General features: G+C 45.4%; 1 protein-coding gene across 1 annotated transcript in view; it reads left to right on the top strand.

Moving 5' to 3' along the window:
• LOC135910469 (E3 ubiquitin-protein ligase MARCHF3-like) overlaps window positions 1-24,233 on the top strand; it is a 73,866-nt gene extending 49,633 nt beyond the window's left edge. Inside the window, exon 4 of the mRNA XM_065442505.2 lies at window positions 23,618-24,233. Within this exon, the coding sequence (XP_065298577.1) occupies window positions 23,618-23,816 (199 nt within the window). The 3' untranslated portion in view covers window positions 23,817-24,233. The remainder of the gene's footprint in view (window positions 1-23,617) is intronic.
• The last annotated feature ends 274 nt before the right edge of the window (window positions 24,234-24,507 follow it).

The raw sequence follows: 24,507 nt of genomic DNA, 5'->3' as shown, positions 1-24,507 counted from the left end.
CTGCTTTCCATAAATCTTGTAACAAAGCCCCTTATGGCAAGCTTTTTGGGTAGCAGAAGGTTTCGTTTACATTCTGATCCTTGTTCAATTTTTTTCTAGCCGTCACTCGTCAGAATATTTAAAGGTAACTTGCGTCTACTTATCAAGACACCGTGACTAAAATGTGTTATATGGTTGAAAAATCCAAATGTATGACTGGAAAGTTCTGAGCCCATATTCACAAGAAGATCCTATGCTAGAACTGATCGTAGAATCATGACGCTGGACATATCATTAGCAAAAGCGGCTGGCCAATGGCAGAGATCACAGTTACGAACGAAAAGCTTTGCGAATTTGGTCCGTGATGTGCTCATGAGAGTAATAGCTGTTCCGTACCTAATACGCAGTGATTAAGGACAACGAAAAAAAGCACTGGTAGCAGCGGTGAACTGGAAGCTTATGGCAAGGCATCATTATTTCGCGATTAACTTATAATAAGGGCTCTTATTAAAAGATTTCTAGAGGCAAAAGGCTCTACACGTCTAGCCCCACATGCCTCACATACCACTGTTTTTTGCAACCGAACACTTTTGCAAAATTGTGTGCGAAGTTTGAGACATGGAAGCGTTCTGAAATTTGGAAACATTTTAGAGCAGAGAAAAACAATTTGCGAAGAAGCTTTGGTTTTGATTAGCGCATTGCAGGACATTTGTTAACTATAAGGATTCCACTTTGAGCTCGCTACTACAGCACGTCTCGAGAAAACACAAAAAAAGACCGCGAAAGATCGCTGTCTTGATAACGCAGTGCAAAAACCGAACAGGAAGTGATAGAAACACGCCTGCAGATGAGCCGGCGTCTTCGGTCCGAGCACTTTCACCAACGGGAATCAAACTCGCTGATCAGATGAACTTAAGTTCGCTAATTGTATTCGCGCATTCGGTGCATTCTTTTTTTCGTTTTGCCTTAAAGGGCCCCTGAAACGGTTCGGACAAATTTTGTAGGCGCGTAGCGTACAGCTTAAGTAGAACATTCGCACCACAATTTAAGTGAAGCGTTACGTATTAATGGAGCTGCAAGCGATTAGAAGTTACCCTCCTCCCTAGCTATGATTTTCCTCCTCAACTCGCTCGCCGAGCGAGCGGCGCTAAGCTCCGCCTTCAGTGGTTCAGCGTCACGATGCAACGTCACATCGTTCACTTCCGGTTGTTTAGGAGCACGCCTCCTCCCGCGTGAGACCTCTCCGCTAGCCGCTTGGCCGTCGTCTGAGAGGTATCGAAGCAGTGTGCGTTGCGAGCATTCTGTCGTAGCGCCGAACGTGTCCGGTACTCCGCTAAAAACAGGCAAGCTGGTCATTTCGGCAAATGACTGGAGGCATAAACTCAAGCTGATGAAATAACTTTAGCGTAGACGTACGTGAGCACCCTGATCGGTCTGCACGGTCCAGACACTTGCTGGCGCAGCGCTTAACCAGTCAAACAAAGCGCTAATATTGCTCTAACCAAGTGTAAAGCATTTTAAACATTTATAAATCAACGTGTTGATGATTACACTCCTGCGAAAAATACACACCAGCAGCAAAGAATACACTTCGTTGCTGCTACTGTGCATGGTTGAGCTCTGTGCCACCAGGTGGCTGCACCGTGCAGACCGTTCACATTTGCCCTTCTGCTCATCTCGTGGCTCATCCCGGCACAGTCAAGCGGCCAGACCCTGTCCCCTTGCGCTTGCGTTTGCCCTAATACTGGACTCGCGGTTTGCAGGTCGCTAGGTTTGCAGTCCACAAGGCAACAAAGTCGAATCATAGTGCTCGCGAAAAGACTGAGACCGACTCTGACCGCGGAGCTCTCGTCAAAATGGAGTACGTTGTAACACAAGCAGACGACACTTGCTGTGTGCCGGAAGTGCTGAAGTGTACTAAAAAACTATTCTTGTGTATTCTCTTTAAGTTATTTTCTTTTTACAAAAACAAAGTAACTAACATTCGAACTATTACGAGCATCATTCGTTCCCCATAAAGTTGGAAAAATTGTCGACCACGCGCCCTTGTCAGCCAATCAGATAGCTCGCCCATGTGACGTAATATGGGTTATTTGCATCATATGGGTAGGGGCGGCTTAAAATTCCGCCGAGCAGTGCGCTGCGATCGGCAGCGATGTGTAGTTTTAAAACCTTATAATAAATTACACGCTTTACGCAGAGCACTTAGATGCATCAATTAATGATCAGCAGAACCTACTCTAACGACTCAGTACGTTTGTAGAAAATCGCCAAAATCGTTTCAGGGTCCCTTTAACTGGCGTCACCTTTATAATTCGCTGCGCATTGTACTGTACGTTTCTCCTTTGTAATCGCAGGGTTTTCGAATACTAAAACTTACGAGACGCCATGTCGAGCGGCCAAGCCATATAGCTGTGATGTCCATATTTCCTGGTTATGTAGCCGAAGAAAAACACGTGACAGTGTTTCTAGCAAAATAATTCATAGAAGTACGGATTTCCCAATAGGCAACTATTTGTTTTACAGCCCATGAAAGCACTTATTTCACTAAATCTCTGAGGTGGTGTTGGCGTTGATACCTTATTGGCCTCGGGTTACCTTCACCGTGCGGAGTCTAATGTGCTCTTTGTGCACTGGACACAGTACACAGTAGTGGGAACGCACAACCGCAATTATTGCGCTTTTTTGTGCAATGTCAGCTAGCCGAAACACAAGTAATTAAGCACGTTTAAGAATCGAGGAGGTTCGACTCGCCACGCAAGGATATAGAGCGAAAAAAACGTTCGCCCATGCTGGACACCAACGCCAGTCGTTCGCGGGTCTAGTCTCGCGAACGGGGGCGCATTCAAGCGATCGGGAGGCCCTCTACGCGTTGGTCCCGTGACAAATAGACGTCCCCCAACGGATGAAAGAAATCGTTCATGCATCTCGAGGTGTTTGCGTATTTGGAGAGATTTCCATGTCATTGGCTCCTGTTTGAGAAAGAATGTTCTGAGGCGCAGCATGTTAAACGTCCGCGTGCATCGCGCGATAAATCTTTTTTCGGCATCTGGTTCATAGAAAGCAGTAATTCCTATTAACGAGTGATTCTCCTCCAAGAGCCTTACTGTGAGTACGGGCTCAGGGCCCATACTCGTAAACATGCCGTTGCAGTAAAACAATTCGCAAGTGCACATGTCAGACATTTGTGATGTTGGATGTGGTGAGACATGGGATGTTTGTGATTATTAGCGAAGGCGGCCAGCCGATGGTGAAGACCACTTACAATAAGAAAGCTTTGTGAATTCAACCCCTAAACATTGAATAAATCTGTTTTTCTTTAGCCGGCGAAGTCGTTCAGAACAAACAAAAAGGCACCTACAGTTGACCATTTATTTTTATTCGTGTTGTAATGTTATATGCACGCAAGGCGACTTACTGCTCCAATGCCCATTTGGACTCAAACATTTCCGAACCGTTCGGTACACAATACGCTAGGAGCGGATCGGAACTTCGAGAACGCGCAACACGCACCAGCTTTCAGCCCAGGAGCTGTGACACGCCATTTTCCCCCCTACTTTGTGAGGCCGCCTAAACGGCGAACTTCCATGTCGTCACATTTCACTCTGAAAGCTTTATTTTTCGCTTAAACGCATTTTCTCTGAGAGAGCATGTTCCCATACGAAAATAGCACAGCGTGCTTGCATGGGACGGAGAGACATGCGCATGACCGCTTGCAAGAAACAGTTTACTCTTGAGCAAATATGGAAACTGTTAAGGATCCTCGCGCGAGTGTTACCAGGTCGCCGTGCTGTAAGTCGTCGAGTGATAAAGGGGAAAAACAACAGCTTTGCGCATATGTCGCTTCTTCGTGCCAAAGCGCAAGGCTTATGTCACTGAGGGGCGTAGACACATGTTTAAAGTAAGGACGACACGGACGAAACGAAGCGTGAGATAAGTGTTTGTGCTTGTAATGGTTCGCGCTTCCTTTCGCCAGTGTCGCCTTAACTTCTTATATGTACCCGCATCTCTCATTACTATAAGTAACACGCTTAACCATAAACTGCTACCAACTATCCTCTCTTGTAGCCTTGCTGTCACTCCTTTGTCCCTAGACAACTTACTGTGCCGCAAGTTTCAAATACTGGCCGGAGGCTGTTTTGCCAATAGTTTTAAATTTACCGACGAGTAATATTCTTCGTGCAGGCGGCTCCTGTATTACGCGTGTTTTTAATTAGTCGATTTTTTTTTTTCGAGGGGGGGGGGGGGGGCTGCCTCTAGCGAACGGCTTCGCCGCATGGTTGCTGTCAAGTGTAGCGGGCAATAAAAAATGGGTCTCATGCGATAAAAGGAAAATTAGTGTGCTCGCCTTTAATTACGTAACAAGCCACATGTAGCCTCAGATTATTCTTGTACCAACAGCAGACAATTCGAACGCCTGATAACTGAAGCACAAATATTCATCCATGAGATGCTCGAAGCAATACGAGTAGGCGGTTTTACGAAGCAAATAACAAGTTATCAGTGTAACATATTGTCCCGTTGTAGTGATGGGGAAGACCCAGACAGTGCCCCCCCCCCCTCATCTCCCACCCTTCGCACACACAACTGTGAGCTACAAAAACTGACTCTCTATTGGGCGAGCTTGTGCTTTGAACAATCTGGTATTTGGTATCAGGCACACCGCCGCAATGGGGTTTGTCTTAAAATGTCTTGTGCATGCTGTAGACTGTGTATGGGCACTATAAAGTGTCCATACACCGTATACAACTTATGTTACAGCTAGTGCGGGTATTAAGGTCTAATTTCACAATCGTGCTCGTTCACAATTAATAGCAGGCGCGAATCCAGGTGCCTACTTTGGGGGAGGGGGGATTTTGCAACTAACCGCATTTCTGTAAACAAATGGTCATGATTTCATCTCAGTTGCATCTCTTAGTGCATTTTTCATCAACAACATCATGCAGATAACCATGAGACCAGTTTGAAAATAATTTATTGACACCGGTGGGTATGGTCAAACCTTTTAATAGCACTAAAAACGAAAAACTGCAAAGAGACAGAAAAGGGAGCTAAAAATAGCGCTTAACCTCTTCGTTACCGAAAAAAAATGTAGCCAAGAAAAACAAACATGTTTCAGCATTTAATTTGGAATGGTTTCAAAAGTGCCGAGAAAAAAGTATGGTGCAAAATTTGTCATTTGCAGACGGTACAAATGACTGAGCACGTGCTGGTGGGCGAGTTTATTATACATGATTACAACGAACAGGAATAATTAATAATTAATAATAATTATACATGATTACAACACAGGAATAAACAGCTGTTGCCAAGGATCAAAACAACAAGAAAAAACAGTGCCGTCATCTGCATCGCACAACGAAAACACGATACAGAACAGCTTCTAACTGCCGTTCACAAAATACGCCAGTTCCTTTGTCGGTAGAGAAACTGAGGCTTCACTGATACAATCATCACCATGCTTTTTGATCTCAAGCGCCTCCAATATCTCCCTCGTCAGTTGATCATCAGCTCTTCATCAGATTTTAATAGAACCTGTCTTTTGAAACGAGCTGATGATCAATCAGCTGACAAGGGACATATTGGAAGCGCTTGAGATCAAGAAGCGTGGTGACGATGACTCCGGAGTTGCTTGTCTATTTTCTTACCTTTGTTCCCTGGTACCATATCGATTTGGGTTAGACCTGGTTAATGTTTTGGCTACATCCTGCTTGAAAAACAGGAGAGACCGCACCTCTTTTTGTTGTCGGTGCAAAGCTGTGGTATCGCGACAGTATTAAACCCTCGCATTGCGCACCGCAATGTTGAAAAAATGTGTGTGGATCCTAATGGCCCATTTCCTAAATTTGACCTCCCTCCTAGCATATGAAATATACCTGTAGATGAGGTCCACTCGCCTCATCAATTGTTTATATTCCAATATATTTCCCAGGTGCGTTACTAATTTTTTTTCGTTTCATCTTTCGACCAGCACTTGCATGAAGGCATAGGGTTCATTCCGACAGCATTGCAAAAGGAATTTACGTCTTTGTTATTTTTCCATTTGACCAGACACACATTTCTGTTCTTATACACGAGGGAGGTCGATTCTCCACGGCTTACTTTATTGTCATTGGGCAGATTTACAGCAGCGCCCTCAGTTCGGTTTGGATTTCCTCTTCCAGACATGAACTTTTTGTCTTGAAGTAAGCTATCAAAAATGTTCAATGTGGTAAAATATCGATTTGCGAAATTATGTGACTGCTGCACAGTCGTCTTCACAAGTTGTATTAACACACTGCTCCCCCTAGACCACTGGCTTTCACGTCATCAGGGAGGAGTGTACCTTTCCCAGTTTACATAAATAAAATCAAGCACTAACCCATCTGGGGAGGTTGGAACAAAATCTGTGAGATAACATGCTGCAAAACCGGGAAAAATACAGACCAAATCTCCGCAACCGCAACTTATGTCCACAAACACAGCACCGAGTGCTCTACGTTCACAGCTTTTGTACACAAAGGTGTACGCGCTTTCAGCACATCTGATAACATGAATTTTAGATTTCAGCGCCCTGAAACTTTGTTAAGTGATTGAGAAAGGCTAGTGCATTCAATTGTACCTGCCTCATTCACATACACAAGAAATATAAATTCCCAAATTTGAAAAAACTTAAGGCTTCGTCGCCGAACGCTGCGCGAATTGGTCGCCGCCAATTTGTTTTATATCAACCACTGAAGGTGACTTCTGCAGCTCTCTTTTGACGCGTGAGTAAAGCACACAGTGTGCGACGAAAGACGCAAGTTTGAATGACACTGAACTGTTTCCAGGTCTATTTATACTGAAAGGTGGCTCGTACCAGTACGGACTCCTAGCATAGCAATGAAGAGTATAAGAGAGGACGCTCCTTCCTTGCTGTCGCGATGATGGCATCGCTTACTTAAACGACCTTACACTCTCTGAAGGGGCAAAATTTCAAGGGGGAGAGGAAGCGATCAGCTCGCTTCCATGTAGGCAGCGGTTGCGTTAGCCTTTTTCGCGGCTAACAAAAAAGGTAGAAGTGAGGGGTGCTTTGCTCGCCGCAGACAGAGACGGTCGCTGCAGCTTCCTAAAGAAGTTCGCGTGCCTAAAGATCGCTGTCTCGAGAGAGGTGGAAGAAGGTTGGGTGGATTGGATAGTGGCTTTTGGGGAGGGGGGTGAGGGCGATCTCCCCACCACCACCCTTCCCCCTGGATCCGCCACTGATTCATAGTGAGCCCGCTTGTTTTGTAGAGGATGAAATGACCTCCTCCTCTCTATAGCCGAACAAGCAAGCGTGCAAATTTCGCAGCATATTGCACATATGTAGGAATTACATATCCTCATAAATTCCAGTTTGATTTTGACCATTTATACCTACTATGTCATTGTGAGTTCTCTCAAACGCCACCATTCCTGCTCGATGGACAAACCTACTGCCGAGCTACGCCTCTCTGGACTACGCGCGCGTGGCTAAATTTAGCTCTGATTGTATCATGCGTTGCGCGAGGATGGCACCTTGGCGTACGCGACACATGCATAGTCCAGTAATGGCTTTTTTTCCCTCTATACACAATGATACCAAGATAACGTACGTAGATTGACTGGCTGCTAAGATGCAAGTGATAGTGCTATGACATGGTTTCGTAACATCGGTTTCAGCAAGCTGCCCCTTTTGAGCATTTTAGAGCGCAGCTCTTAGGTGCCCGTTCCTGCGGCGAGCGGCGGCGGCGGCGTAACCGAGCGAACGAGCACAGCGAAAAATGAAAGCGAATGCGGAGCACAGCGGGGGATGAAAGACATGAGGAGGAAAACGGAGAGGAGGGCTCAGCGGAACGAATGAGGCTGAAAGGGGAGGAGGGTATGGCGAAAGCGGGAGGACAAAAGCGTAGTGCGGCGAAGATGCCCATGAGATAGCGCATTAGGGAGTATCGTAATCGTCCGTCAATTTTTTAAAGGCGTTCACATCAAACGTATGTAAAACTCAAGCACAGTGATAGCTGCGAGCAGGTCGTCGGTAGTCAAAATCTGATCGACGGGTTGTACGCGTCGGCTATGTGTACATGACTCATCGCACATTCCAGCATACTCGCTGGTGCTCGCGTAAGTTCCAGAAGGTGAAACACTATTCGCAACGGGCATGCAGTGCGATTACAGACAAGATTCTTTCGCTATAATTTCGGCGACCCCCTTAGAGAGAGTTCTGCGCGATAGATGAACACGCGTCGTGCACCGAGCTATGACATTGCAACAAGAGTTGGCCCGTGATATACCACCACCAAAAAAAAACATGAATAATCTATACGCGTGTCAGTATACTAAGGCTTTTAGCATTGCTGTTGTGAGTAGTTCATAGAGCATATTTTCTTAATCACGTGCTCTTCAAAAAACAGGCACAGAACTGCACACTCATAGTCAAGAACCAAACTATGACCCTGTGCTTTTGTAGTAATTAGTGTGCTTGGTTCTGCATATGTATCTTTAGCGACGTTGCTTAGAAATGAGATATTGGCATATCGCACACCAAAGCACGCCACAGCAAGCCTGTAATACTCAGATTAAAGGAGCACTGACACAAGAAGTTTCGGTCTTTTTTTTCTGATTTAATAAGTAGCTCCTGACCCAGTAATCACGGCACGAAACCTCGTTTACTTGAGAGCGCGACAGGTAATTATTTGGAGTCTTGTTTCTAGCGACCAGTCCAAGAGAGCCACGAGATGGGCCAGAGAAGGAATGTGAACACAGCTGGGCACGCGATCGCAAAAAAACCCCTGAAGCATGCTCTGACACGCACGCCAGCGCGCACGCTGGCGCGCGAGCTTCGTGTTGCTATAGTTCGTCTGCCACGTCTGACCGTACTTTGCGATGTGCTCGCCACCACTGGCATCGTCGTTTTCGTCGTCGTCCTCGTTTTCGTCGTCAAGCGGCGATGATTTCCTGCAGGCGGAAGTCGCCGCTGTATTAGACGTGGCCAATCACGTTCGATTTGACCCACTAGAAAGCAGCGACTCGGACAATGCAGCCGGCGACCGCGAGGACGAACCTCAAGACCCTCGCATCGGTCACGTTGCGGTCAGCGCAGCGCAATGAAGCTGATAGTGCAGAAAATCTGCGGAGACGAAAAAAAATTCCGCTTAATTGTGCAGTTGCGGCGACACGGAGAGCGTCCCACTATGAGCAACAACTGAGAAGAGCACATGCAAGCAGCATGGCAGCCAACGAAAATTTGTGACGTAGCGTTTTCTTGGTTGTTTATAATCCCTCCTTGATATCGATGTCTCGAGGTGCTGCGTTTTGCGGTTGGCTGCACGCACGTACTTTAAAATTGACTTTAAATATGTTCTTAGCTATGTTCGCCTTTGATTTTTGCAGGCGATGTGTGTGTGCCCACATAAATCAATCTCACGCGTTATCCCCACTTCAAAATTTTGTGTCAGTACTCCTTTAAACATCAAAATTTGTACAAACACGCAATGGATTGGCAAATCGTCATTTCTTCGAATTGATTTAATTTCCCCGCAACTGCTGTTGTTTGAACGTTTCCGTGCTATGTCGAACGCGATAGGCGCTGTCAATCAAAGTTGCGGAGTGGAGCCTACCATTCAATTCACAATCCTTTCCAGAGAGTAAAGATTCCTGTGATTTCATTCCTTTTCACTCCTCGGAATGGTGAGCCTTGGACCGCTCCCACTCTCGTGGAGTGCCTGAGGAGGCCCACTTCCTTCCTACATTTCCAGTGACTTATACGCTTTCTCTATAATTGTTTGTATTTTCTGCTTGTGGTATTGTAAAAAGTGCTATTAACTATATAACAAACAGTGCAACGTAATATTATCTTTCTATCCCTAATTCCTCTTATCTCTTGAGGGTCTTGTTGCCAGCAGTATCCGAAATACCATTTGAGTAAATTGGAGGCTAAAAAGTATGCAGATTCAGCGCACACGTTTAAATCTATAGGGTGTGAAGCTTTCGGGAAGCGCTCAATAAAAGTCTTCAAATTTGCGCGTTTCATGTCTGCGTCTTTGGCGTAAATTAAACCGGAGCGCGCATGTGCTGTCGTGCACTCGTGGTACGCAGGGCGACACACGCGGCAACCGCCTCAAAGAGCTAGTTGGCGTTGGCCAAGTTGATTCAGACGACCGGTCGTGGCCTAATGATTGGGATATAGGGTTGCTCTGCTGCGGGGACGCGGTTAGATCTCACCATCGGGCAGCCAACCAAATTCTTCTTCTTAAGCATGAGCTAAGCGGCGAGACAGTGGCAGCGGTCACATCCAGGAAAGCACGGGATGGTTCCCAAAGAGAACTTCGCTTTAACATAATCTGACACCGTACCCCGCGTATGGGATGAGTGCAATTATTCGAGAAAGAAAGCAGGCAAGCTAAATTCAGATGCTTATTTTCCCTGCATATAGACAGCGCTGCTGTCACAGTAAATGAGTTGGGGATCGGAGAAGTCGCCGATGTCGACAGCGCTTTTATTTGATTTGTCACATTTACTGGCATATTACGGGCGCCATATTCCGGCACACCTCTCTGGCAGCACGTTATCGCGCATGCCGAATACTCGACAGTGGGCGAAAAAACCGCGGCGCGCCTTCCGCATCACCGTAGCCGCGCGCAGGCTGCAACCGTTTGCCACGTCGCCGTATTGGCCCACTTCTTTTGCCGTAAGTATATCCTTGCTAAATAAATAATTCTTGCCAACTCCTTGCGTAAATTTTAGTGAGGTAAATAAAACGAAGGAATTTACTTAACTCCTTAACTCAGAGTAAAAGAGTTAACTCTCACCAAAAGGTGCTTGCTGTCTTTAAATGCACTTCAATACTGTAAGAAAGAAAATTTTTTTCGATCTTCAGAAGTGTGGGATGTGTAGAATACTGCGCTGTTTAAATTACCGTGGCATAGGTAGTCAGCTTTGTGCAGCTATTGTCACGTTGCAGTCGCTGTCAAGACTACCGGACAGTATCAAAATTGTGGCTAACGAATTGAACGTCTTATTAGGTGAACTTGTGCCCAGAAAGACGGGTGACACTCAAAGCATAACTAAAGTGGCCAGCACAGTTGTCGATCGTCAAATTATATGATCCATAATACGTTCGCCCCTATTCACTGGTGCTCGTGTTTAGTTCCAGGATTAACACAACGATTCCCGTCGCGCATGCACTGCGACTACAGACAAGATTATTTCACGATAGAATTGGCGACAGCACTCGAGACAGTTCCGATACATGAAGCCACGTCTTGCGCAGAACGATAACTTCGTAAAAGCTGTTAGGCACTCAAAAGCGATCATCGGAAATCAAACAGTGTAGACGTGTCAATATTGAACGAGCCAAATTGAGAAATTTGATTTCATTGGCTAAGTATACAGTTTCGTCTGATCAGCAAGTTTACCGGTTTTGTGGTGTGCTTTAAAGCAATATTCAGCGCTCTACCGACCATGTGCCCATACCATTCCAACTCCTTTACAAAGTCTCGGGCTTTCTTGTCATTCCCATTCCATCTACCGGGCTATTGCCATCATTCCGTTCCCATTCCGTTCCGATTGACCGAAAATGTGGAATGATTCTGGAATCATTCCAACTCTGAAGTTGCCACTCCGCAACTCTACTGCCATGTATTGCATCCAGTTCACACGCACTTATACCTCAGTTCGAAGATTTGTCTTTTTGCTCTGGGAAAACATACACATGGCTAATGAAATGTTTTGTGCAGTATTTACGAAGTTAATGGTGTGGAAAGTCACGCTTGCCTGCTATGCACAGTTCTCACAAACTCCAACACAAGCGCGAACAGCCATGAAATGAGGACTTCTTCCTTGATTTCAGGACCGCGTAAAAAAGCAAGAACTAGGGGCGCACCTAAGCAAGTCTTATGTGTGCTGAGTGTCACTGAGGCATGTCGCTGAGTTTAGTGCTGCTGCGTTATGTTTTGTAGTGTAATGTTGCTTATGAGGCTGCAACCACGCAAGACGGCAAGCCGGCCATATTGCGACCTGTCAGCTTAGTTTTATTTGTGGAGTTCTCATTAAAGCATAGATTCACGTACATTGCGCTGAGTGTTCCTTGTCGAAAACACCACTTTGCCGAGCGATGACAGTACTTTTTCAAGCGGCACCATGGTGTTTATACTACATTTTTTCATCGCGTTTATAGGCGAACTCCACCTCCTGCTATGGGGATACTTCGTAGTCGTCATCCGACGGGTAACTGAAGTGCGTTGAGTCTAATTCGTCGCCGCCGCCCACGGGCTCCGGCGGGCCCCCGACAACGCGAAAGGCAGAGCAAGCGGCTGCAGCTTACCGTGCTCGCTTTGCCATCCAGTGAATCACCCGCCAGGCAGAGCCAAACCACGTACATAGGGTCGAACATATTCATCACGGACATAATAGTCCTGCGGAAACGCGCAATGGGGAGAGAAGTTACTTCTCTCCACCTTGCGGGTTTCCGCAGGACTATTACGTCAAACTCTTGCCTTTGCTTTGAGTTGTTGACAAATTCGACTTCGCCCTGCTATCTGCTGGCCGCCTGGTTAGCTGAGATGGTAGAGCGGCTGCCCCCGGAAAGGCGGTGGTCTCAGGTTCGAGTCCCGGACCAGGACGAATTTTTCTTCAACTGCGGCGTTTTTCTTTCGGGGAACCCGTGTGGATTTCCTTTGTAGCAATTGCTACGATTGGGCGGATATCTCATTTTCCCTTAATGCTATACATCACTGTTGCCTATTGAACCGGTCATCCAATGGAACGGTGATGCAGTGGATAGCGCGCTCAGCTACTGAGTAGCGGTGGTGGGACAGAGGATCAAATGCTCACCGTGGCAAGATGACGTAGTTTGTGTGCCGTTTTTCTTCCACGGCTTTCTGATGACGGCGGGGTTGCGCAATAAGTCAAGTAACGCTCTTGCATTAGAAAGCCAGCCGACCGTGACCGGCAACGACCTGGCAGGCTTTTACTTTTCTTGGATAAGGTGTATACACTTTTGAAGGTGCTCCCTTTTCAGCTAGAAAGATGCCGAATACGTGGATGCGCACCACAATAAACATCAAAGTAAGGAGAAAGAGATGAGCCTCTTTTCTTTGTGAATTCACTTTTCATATAAGATAATGTTTTCACCATCCTGCGTGGCATTACAGAGTTGTATTACACGTAACAACGTTGTTGCTATGGTCTGATGGTCGGCTTTATTTCCTTTGATGTCGTCTTTGAGGCCGTCGTTGTTTTTCATTCACTAGCAACTCTTGATTATCTTTATACGTTCAAGAGATTGGAAAGAATGAAAGGACCTCTTCAGACTCTGTCTGAGGGGACACTTGGAACGGATAAGAAACCAATTGAACCAGGCATGAGGGCGCAGCAGCTATATAATTTTCTTCAATTCCTGGGTCATTTAGGAAGCGGCTGCTTTCTTCGAGGTTCAGTACATAGGAAATATAAGGATGCGCTCGCCCTCTGTAGCTGCAGCGATGGATTTCATTCGCGTGTAGCCTGTATGCTGAACAGTAACTTGGTCGATCGTTGTTAAGCAGTAGCATAAATACTGCTCAGATTTCTGTTGAAAATTTCATTAGGATCGCATGTTGCCGAAATGTACAATAAGGTGCAGTTTTTACGAAAACGCTTCAGCAAGGTCGAGAGCACTAAAAAATTATTAAAGCAAATACTGAAGAATATTTCGTGCCATGTAATCGCGATTACATTACACTAATGCAGAAAATACCAACTCTGCGAGACAGAAATTCACGCTTTCCGCCTCGTAACGTCAAATAAGTGCAGATCTTTGACAACAGCAGCTCACGTTCGAATCCAGATTGTAGTTTCCGGACACATATACAAATTAGATTACGCACTTTTGTGGATTTCTTACCACGCTAGCCTGGTCCGAAGATTTCCATTCATATTCCCTCAGGTGCATTGTCCAATCTCTCGCATTTACCCCTCGAAAAATGGGAGGCAGTGCTTCGAGGTAGGGAAGACTACGCTTAAAGGCGCGTGACGGCTAAAGGGAGGCCAGGAAACACCCGTCTAAGGTGTGGCGCGAAGAAATTAAAACGTCTGCTAGCGTCATTATGCCGCCATTAAAGTTTTATGAGTACTGAGCTAATCACTGGAGTGAGCGTTATGCGTCTGTCCAGTTCGTGTCTGTCCTCTATGCGTTGCCCGCAACCAAAGCTCGCTAGCAGAAAAGTTGCAGTGATCCTAAATAATGGGAATGTAGAAAGTTGTGGGGTCAGAGATTTAGCGTAATTTTTAGTCTCTGCACATAAGAAATAGCTTTCATGTTGTCTCTAGCACACGATAACTTCTGCGTGCACTCTCACCAAGCTTCTTGGGAACAATCTTACAAAACAATATATCTGCAACGATGCCCCACATGTGCCCTACTCTTGCTCTTGGGCGCATCAGTGCTTGGCCTTTGGTTTCCTGAAGATGTTTTAACCCTAAACTGTTAATGCTGTAGAATTATTCCTGGTGTCAAGAAAAAAACGTGCATATAAAAGCGTGCGAAAAAAAAAACCCGGTCTGCGTCGGTTGCAATACCACTAAAAATTGCGTCGAGCTAACGCTGTTCTCAAATACGAGGGACATTGCACAGCATCAATTGGAATATTTTCAAGTTTGTTGGTCGAGTACGAAGGCGTAAGAAACATAAAACAAGGAAATAAAGAAAAAGCATGATGAACACACTATAGCGTATTTCAAGCACTCGTAATTAGGCAAAAGACAACTATCGCTATGAGTTTTGGAATAACTATTGGGAGCTGGTACTTTCTACCGGTATCATATAATCCCTTCGCAAACAACATTGGCACTGGTATTGAACGTTGTTTTACAACATTGGAAATATTTAAGTCAGTACGTTGATCAGAGTGGGGCGCACTCGGGGGTGGAGAAAAAGAGGCCACATTCGATGCACACATTATATGTGAACGAAATGGGCATGTCCAGCAGGCCCGAGAGGCGGCAGCGAGGCAAGGCCTCTAAGTCCTTTCATAGGAGACCTGAGCCCGGGTCGTTAAACTTTGCAAGATTTAAGTTAAAGTTGTTTCCATCTATCCATATGGGAACAAAGTGCAGTGTGCAATGTTCGCAGTACGTCTATGTGGCAGGATCCTCCTGTGCGGGAAAGCGCGACACCTTCGCTTATCGCTGATCAGTGGTTCTGCAAAATCGCATAGGTCTCCTAGGAAGTTTACATTTATGATTTCGCTGATTTCAACAGGTGTGGCTGTGCTCCGCACCTTTATACTTCCAAGGCCACCAGCACTGTTTAGGGTGGCAGGGGCTTAGGGCTGACTTTTAGCCTTTAGGAAAGAGCTTGATATACTTGCGTGCGTAACTCGCATTTCTAAATACGCTGGTACGTACTGGTAATAACAATAAATTAACCAGCACCATCGAAAAACAAGACATTTCCACAAGTTTAGCTGTCTTGTGATGCAATATGTGTTTATAAACTTTTTCATATAAACTTTTTCTATGTCTAGAATTTACAAATCCTAAACACAAAATGGCATCGATGGAGATAGTATCTTGGAGTTAGGGCAATGGTTTTTAAAGAAACACATCATGCGCAAATGATAAAACCTTTATGTTATAAGCTACATCGTTGAAGTTGTTGGCGTTATAACTTCTTTTCAAGGTGATGTGAGCAGCTACCAACACTCCCCATGGCAATGCAGTTATTCGCGCACAACAGTCGGTGCTTCGGGCAGCAGCAACAAATGACGTCGTCTCTATAGCGTGTGCCACTGGTGCGCCAACGAAGCAATAGCAACTGAACACGTCACGTACAGTCTTTATCCAGAAAGAAAGAAAAAAACTATCAGTGCTCGCGAGTGTGAAAATGCGCTAAGTTACAACCTCTGAACAACGCAAAAGTGACATGTATCTCTGTTTGTATATACACGCTTTGTATCGAGCACTGTTAGCTAGTGTCAGGCTTCTGCGTACATTGTGAAACGAACATTCTATTGCCAAGGGTCGTTTCCATTCTTTTTTGTGTGTGAACACAATCCACCCTATTGTCTACTGCCCTAGTGCGTCATAGTTCATTCTTGCGCACAGGGTATAGCATAGTTTGTGTTAAACGAAGTGTGTTTGTTCCGCCATATCCCCTGCCGTTTCAAACTTCATTTTAGTCCTACGCAGCAAATGCGTTTGTCGAGTGAACGAGGAGAGGCGTCTGTTTACGGGTGCGAACATCAATAGCGTGCTTTTTCTTATATTGTTCTTTCGTCCTGAGAATTGAATCTCGCCCTTCTTTCTTGCCTTCTTAGCCTAATTACTAATTTACAGCACCTTCCGACTCGCGAAACGTTCTTTCTGCTCTTTTGGAGAAGCAAACTTTAAGGGAATAAACCTGTAGAATTGGTCGTCGGTCTAATCCTTCATTCTTCCAGAAGAAACAGGAGCGCGGTTTGTCGATAGTCCTGACTCTGTTTTGCGACCGTTGTTCATTCTTGCGCTTAATATATGGTTGCTGGCACTCGAAGACATGTCATTCAACGATGTTGCCCTAGATGCTTCAATAATTTAACGCTGCTTTTGTGGAGGCACCTGCTCTTCTGACTTTAACGTGATGTAGACAATTTTCCGACGCAAACAAGTCTCTAGCCACCGACGATATTTCTTTTCACGCGTTTCGTGCTTCATCAGTGGAAAGAACGATGCTCGGCCCTGTTGTCAATGGGATCAGCCGGTCAGGAACGATGCGATCATAAACCCGCTGTGGTTGCTCAGTGGCTATGGTGTTGGGCTGCTGAGCACGAGGTCGCGGGATCGAGTCCCGGCCATGGCGGCCGCATTTCGATGGAGGCGAAATGCGAAAACACCCGTGTACTTAGATTTAGGTGCACGTTAAAGAACCCCAGGTGGTCGGAATACTCCACTACGGCGTGCCTCATAATCAGATCGTGGTTTTGGCACGAAAAAACCTCATAATTTAATTTTAACGATGCGATGATTAGGGTGGCATAGAATTAAGCGGATGGAATCGCTACAAAATCGTGGCCCTGCTACACTTACTCAAAAACCAGCTCCTTGAGCGCCGGCTCTTTCTTCGGATGAGCTTCTTCCCACTTCTAATTAAAGAACTGGCTCCTAGAATGTTCAGCGTCTTGCTTCGATATGTCGCAGAAGTGTTTTTCATTGAAGATTGAGCCTTTTTGCCCGGTCTAGTGTACGTACGTTTCATTTTCACCGTGTATAACACTAGCAATATTATTTCTGTGGTCTCTAACATCCCAGCTACCGGTTTTATACACTTCGTAATCAGTTATTGCGATGGCAGTCATATGAACACTCTAGGCAAATTTTCGTCATCGCCGTCACCGTGAGGTTACGTATAAAAACCAAGGGAAGTAAGACCCAATCTCACCCCGCTAGCCGAATGATCTGTGGGCGAAGAAAATCATGCGAGGGTGAGCCAGAAATGGGAGTGACTTGATGCACGTTGTCTACCCTCGCACCCGAGGTCGGAGGTCACATGATCAAGCGCGCTTTCTCGATGTCATCTGTCTTCATTGATTTTCACGATTTATGTTAACGTCATAGAAAGGCGACTCAAAAACTATGAATTAGGTTATCATAAAAATTAAATTACGGGGTTTTAGGTGCCAAAACCGAGATCTGATTATGAGGCACGCCCTAGTGGGGGACTCCGGAAATTTTGACCACCTTGGATTCTTTAACGTGCACTTAAATCTAAGTACACGGGTGTTTTCGCATTTCGCCCCCATCGAAATGCGGCCGTTGTGGCCAGGATTTTATCCCATGACCTCGTGCTTAGCAGCCCAATACCATAGGCACTAAGCAACTATGGCGGGTGAATCAGGTTTTCATATTACGTACATCAGTAATGAGCAAAGGGCGCTACAGATTATCTTTGGGCTGATGTATGCGGTCGTTATAGTGCGACTAGTGGACACTGCACGAGATTTACAGAGAGTTTCTAATGCCTGTGAAAATAAAGCGACGCGTTAAATGAAGCCTTACTTTTAGCACAAATAAATCAGAAATCATGATCCTTAGGGAAGAGATGACTAATAACATATCAATTCAAGCGCCTGTCACACCCATAGCGATGCAACATAGCTACCTGTGTGTATACATAAACGAAGCAAAGACCTACTCAAACATCCACCAAGATAATCTGATGAGGAAGGAGAAGCGGGATGCAGCAATAATGAAATGGAGAGCGCTTGGGGCCTACAATAAATACGAGGTGGTGCGAGGAAATTGAAAAGGAGTAATGGTGCCAGCGCTAGCGTTCGCAAATGAAATTCTGCAATTTAGATCAGAGACATTGCCGGGGTTTGAAGTGCGCCAAACCTCGGTGGGCCAATCGGCATTGGAAGCCCATCGTGAAAGCACAAATGATGAAGTGAAGGGTGCCGTGGGTAATTGGGCTTCTTTTGAAGTCGGAGAAGCACAGACCAAGCTTCGCTTTGAAGAAGACTTCAGTAGCATGGATTGAAAGAAATGGGCGGCTACGTTTTACAAATATCTGTACCTCAAAAGCATGAACGCTGAATGGTGGAGTAGGTGAAGAATGTTGACAACCAGGCACAGGGTAATTAAATGAGTGAATAGAGAACGAGTCATGAAAAAGGTTAAAAATACAACGACGGTAAATTGCACGCAAAGAATGGAAATAAAGAAGACCATGGACATTTACAAATACGATAAGAAAGAAGTCGGGAAGAAGAAAAATTTGTATGATAACACAAAAAGCAGTTCCTTGTTATTTGAGGCCCAAGCTGGCTGGCTGCCGGAGGACACAAACACGCTGAAGCAAATATTCGCAACCAGACGAGGCATGTGTGTGCTGCAGCAGAACACCAGAGACAACTCAGCACATCCTAATTGAATGCGAAGGTATTCAGCCAGTGAGACACGTAGGCAACGTAGACCTTCCAGGAGCGCTTTGATTTAAAGTGGGCGGAAGCATTAACTGATATGGAATCGAGATAAGCAATAGACGTTTAGAGTACTGGTGTAAAAATAGCAGGGAATTAGCATTTAAAATGTGTTTCATACATCTTCAAACACTTCTTATTGGAACTGTGCTGCAATTTTGAATAACGTGCAGAATGTTTTAGCAAAATGAGTGGGAAGCTAGACGGCTGGGTGTTTTTAGTCTGTAGTGAGTTTTCGCATGGAGTCGAAATTTCGTAAACTTCACAAAACTCGCAAAAGAATTGAAAATTCTTAATATTTTCCTGCAGCTGTACACTTTCTACGATTCTGAAGATGCAAGAGATGTGGTGAAAGCAACTTTTCAATCAACGGGATAAACTGGCGTCTGAAAGGGTTAACGCAGGCGTTAAGCACTCCCCATACGTGACCCGCCGTAGTTGCTTAGTGGCTATGGTGTTGGTCTACTAAGCACGAGGTCGCGTGATCTAATTCCGGCCACGGCGGCCACATTTCGATGGGGGCGAAATGCGAAAACACCAGTGTACTTAGAATTAGGTGCACGTTAAAGAACCCCAGGTGGTCGAAATTATTCTGGAGTACTGTTACGTATTCGACGGCTAGACGCCAAGGGCGGCAAGACGACTGGCCCAAGGAACAGACGACCCACGCAGCGCCAGGAAGACAATGACGTTTATTCGTTCGGCGACGCGCTTTTTGAGCGCTAAGCAGCCAATCAGGGAGTGGCAAAAGAAAGGAAGACATTGCGGCAAGCGGGGCAATCTTATCTGCACATTACAATGTAGAATGCGACCAGCACCACGAATGTTACAGTGCCCGACAACGCGTGTCTCATAGTCAGATCGTGGTTTTGGCACGTAAAACCCCATATGTTTTTTTTTCCCTATACGTGGGCCTATCCAGAAGACAGCGTAATGCCTGGCCGACCCGCGGCGGAGGTGCAGTTCGCCATTAAGGGGCCCACATACACAGCTTCTCTTGTCATCCTTCTTCAAAGAGTGGAAGTGCTCTGCGTTTTTTCTCCATCGTCCCATTACTGATTCAGAAGTGTTAGCATCGCTTTCTATTCAAGCTATTATTAGGCAGGACTGCACTATAACTAACAATGAACATAAGGTCAACCCTGATGTGGCCCCCATGGTCGTTGCTGAATATTGATCGCCGCGTTTCGGATATAGCGTATTACACGTGCATCGACGCACTGCGTGTGCTGCCATTCGCTCCGTCCAATTGCTCCTGCCTTTTTACTTTGCTAGCAAAATATATGGGGATTACAACAATATTTTGGCGGATACCGGGCCAGAGCAGCTTTTTACGGTGTCCTTACCAGAATTCCTTCGCAAAATATCGACAATTTGGGTCAATTTAGTCAGGTACGAGACGATACACGCAAATTTTCATCTGCTTTAACCTTCCAAGCACTCCTTACACATTCACACCGCTGAACGAAGATACGGAACTAGATATGTGCAATGTACATAAACTAAGTCAATTGCGTGCAATGGTGCGAAAACGCACCACGTCTTCCCCGGCTGCGGAATAACCGTAGCCATAGAGTTCCATACAATGATTACTGGAGGGAACTCTGGCGCTAGTGTCCACGGGAGCTGCGATGCGGATGGTTCAGCTAGCATGAGAATCGAGGGAAGTGTACGGATTTGCCTACACTTCATCCTTCTGGCTTCAAACGGCTTCTTGAGTTCGTAAACTCGTCATTTTCCACAAAGTACTGCGCAATAACTAATATAATAAACATTCTTAAAATTGTCTGCCGGCAGGATTCGAACGTAGGACCTCTAGCCCAGAAGCCCTATATTGAAACCATTACGCCACGGACGCATGCACCGACTAACGATATGAAGGGCCCTTATGTGTTTATCGCAGGCAAGCCAGCACCTTGAGACGCTTGGCGCGTTTCGATTCGGCCTCCTCGACAAGTTGAATTGTGGCAATTAGTAGCGATTGTGCGTGCTCACGGCGTCTTCTGCACTTAGAAAGGTATTGATGGCTCTGAAATTTACCACAATGAAGGCATATAAAGCGTAATAAACGAAGCCACAAGAACGTCTTAATTCACAAGCACGAAAATCAGACAAATCTATGTACTTCTCATCATTCCCATGGTGGCTGAACGATTGCAGCGCCAGAGTAGCCTCTAGTAATTAGTACTAATTATTCTAGGAAACTCTACGGCCGTAGCTTGCCAGACGTGCGCGTTGATGCTATAGTAGTATCGTGCCAACCAAATTGATCTGGCGTAGGGACGGTGGCTTAGACTCAGAAAAAGAGAACATATATACATATATGTTATATATCAAAGAGAATATATATATATATATATATATATATATATATATATATATATATATATATATATATATATATATATATATATATATATATAACGGTGAGCTAGCAGACTATGGCGACAATGAGCTGGGATGGCATAAAATAATACACTTCGTCGTCCGTGGTTCGTCGTTACATCCCCTCCTCCTTTGCCTCTCTTACTATCATTGTGTGTTCAGCACGAGCGGGACGAGTTGTAAGCCTTCTCAGACCTATTTCCTAATGTCAGCCTGTGCATAATGTAAGGACAGCGCGAAGCCAACTTGCACGATGTAAATTGAAACACGTACGAGCGCTCTTGCCTTCGGTCGTCCGCGTTCGTTTCGCACTGCATGTTCTTGCATTATGAAGTTCATTGCTTTCCCACAAGACGTAATTTGGATCATTTTTAGCATGGCGTTGCTGAGGCTGTATTTTAAATGGTAAATGCAGGTATATCGATCTATTGGCCTTTTAAAAATGTGAACGCAAAGGCAACAAACATACACTGCTTGTCAAACCAGTGGCGCAATTCCGGCTAAGACGGACAGTGCGCATGCTTCTGCTGTTTGTACACGTTGATATGTGCGTGTGAGAGACAAGATAACTTGATTATATATATATATATATATATATATATATATATATATATATATATATATATATATATATATATATATATATATATATATATATATATATATATAAACGCTAACTCTGTGGTAGACATTGGAATGCGTGAAGAGGAAGGAGAGCTCTAGAAACGAAATCCACAAAACTCAGCTACAGTGAAGGTGCCATGGCTTTCAGTGGAGCGTGAAAGGCATTGCCTGGCATGCACTTGTGCCCCGGTCCTTCGGAAGTAAATTAGGTGCTCGAACGTATTCTTCTGGCTGTAGAAAGGAACAAGTCTGGAGTTAGGCAGCAGCCGGCCAGTTGGTGGCTTGCGAGCGCTCCATTGCTTCCTCAGGAACGCTGGTAGATGAGTGCTCGTCGGATTGCCTATACAGGAATATGCAGAAAGTGCAGAAGCCAGCGTACGGGCTGTAGATGACGCGCGGGCTGCACCTATGCTTCACCGTGGGGCCAGTGTCACCGCAGTAACGCGAAAGAACGGTTCGTAATGATACGTATTAATGTTCTGTGTTCAAGCGTCCGGTGAGTAGACAAAAATCGCATCGCTGGATGATATCGTTCCCGAGGAGGCAGGATATGACCATAGCTCCACTTAATACGAGTTGAGTGAAACGTCTCCGCTTGGAATGGAGAATAATTTTTGTACCTCTATAACACAGCCCACCGTCATAATACGGTGGTGCGAAGGCTTGTCGTTGAACATCCATAGCGGTATGACAAAGGGGGTAACAGAAACCCGTTAAAAATAACGTCGTTTGTCGTGAAGAAAAACATTTAAGTGGACCACACTGGTCTGAAGAAAACCCTGTAGTTTCTTTGCAGTACTAGTAGCTGGGCTTGTTGGTGCATATTTAGCAAATACAAATGAGCGCGACGTGGAACGCGGGCGAAAAAACAGGACGGATCGAGCGTTATCCCGTCCTCTTCTGCGTGCTCGAGGCTCTGCTCCTTCATATTTTTATTGAGGTTTCTCTTTTTATTTGACAAAATATCACTTGTTTAATCATATTTGCCCGTACAAACATACAAAATTGCTAACTTATTTGTAATTTGTGGGAAGCTACTGTTGCAACGCTAAACGCAAATAATATCCTGAAGCGCCAATGTACAACGTTCAATGGATGGGCGTCGGTATTGCAGTCTTTCAAGAAACTCATCAGAACAGCAATTAAATATGGTTGGGTGCGCAAACCTATCTAAAGCTGCGTGTATACGACTCTTAGCTCATTATTCATTTCTCTTAGAGAGATACTATACCAAACACTGTAAAACGAATGAGCGTATAATCAACGCGGAGAACAATTTTACTATATGCATACTCGAAACTCGCCAAACTGAAGCTTCCCTACGTTCATTTCTCGTCGGCTCGTCAGATAGCGTGCCGTTCTCATATTCCACCTGCACACACACGCGCACATGGAAGAAACCCTTTGAAACGCTCATCGGTGCTGCTTTTAAGCCTCTGGGAGCGAACTATAACATTCAGGCACTCTTCCCTCAGACATTTCCATCAGGATCAAAAGAAACGTCTTCTGTTTGCCTTGGTTTAACCTTGCGCTTGCATTCTCAGTGTCGTGTTCAGAAATTACGTCGATATTCGCATGTTTTTAGGTTTATATTTTAATCAGGGGCACCATATTTTGTGTTCCCTGGCATAGTAAAATAGAAGCCGTAGGCAGATATGGCAATCTACGCGGCTGCAATATCGGTGATCCTTCGACTATGAATTCAATATGCGTAGGTACTTCACGGAGCCCATTCGCCGGTGGCGCCGAGATACCAGCACACTCTGCGTGCTTTCAGCGGTGGTGGGTCGGAGGGGCGCCTCGGAGGAACTCGGCAAGGAGCCGGAAGTTAGTTCCCTGGGACAACTGGCTTGCGACTCACACGGCGATGAACAGTGCCTGACTGGCTCGCAGAGCCGACAGGTGCTCTCTTGACGCCAACGAGACCAAAGTGTCCGGCTACTACGGCGCCAGTCTTTCCGTTGCTCCGGCCTATATCTCGTGCTCTTCGTCCTCACACTTCCTAAGGGCCCCGGAGCAAACCTTCGACCGGATGCTTAAGTGCCGAGCACCGCACGGCGCGTATTGTGCTGTCTTAATGCCTGCCTGTGAATTTTCGAGAGGTAGACAGGTACGCGCGATAAACGGGCGACAGGCTTCTTTCCTAGCTTTCGTAAGCTTACATCCGTGAACATTGACTGAGAGCAGTATTCAAAGATAAGAATAACGCATTAATGTGCGCGTCAAAAGAAAAGTGAGGTATAGACACTGCCGTGCCCGAAACGCAAGTATATATATCGACCGGTAACGCCGGACTCGTAAAATACAATAAAGTATTTTTTGTACATGGTTCTGGGTGCCGTTTAATATCAGTCTCGTTGTCGCTATGTGAATAAATTCTTTATGCTACATTGTTGTGCCATATCATAAGAAGCCAAAAAACAAATATACCAAGGACAACATAGGTTAAATTAATCGTGCTTGCTAATTTAATTAAAGAAATGATAAATTAATGGCAATGAAGCTCGCACGCGTAATGCGAAGACTTCGTATCCTTCCTCACCTGTTGTTTTTTCATTTATCTTCATTGCCGTTAATTTATCGTTTCCTTAATTAAATTAGCAAT

The sequence above is a fragment of the Dermacentor albipictus genome, chromosome 1, assembly GCF_038994185.2.
Source record: "Dermacentor albipictus isolate Rhodes 1998 colony chromosome 1, USDA_Dalb.pri_finalv2, whole genome shotgun sequence".
In the NCBI taxonomy this organism is placed as follows: Eukaryota; Metazoa; Arthropoda; class Arachnida; order Ixodida; family Ixodidae; genus Dermacentor; species Dermacentor albipictus.
This window is presented reverse-complemented; position numbering and strand designations above follow the sequence as displayed.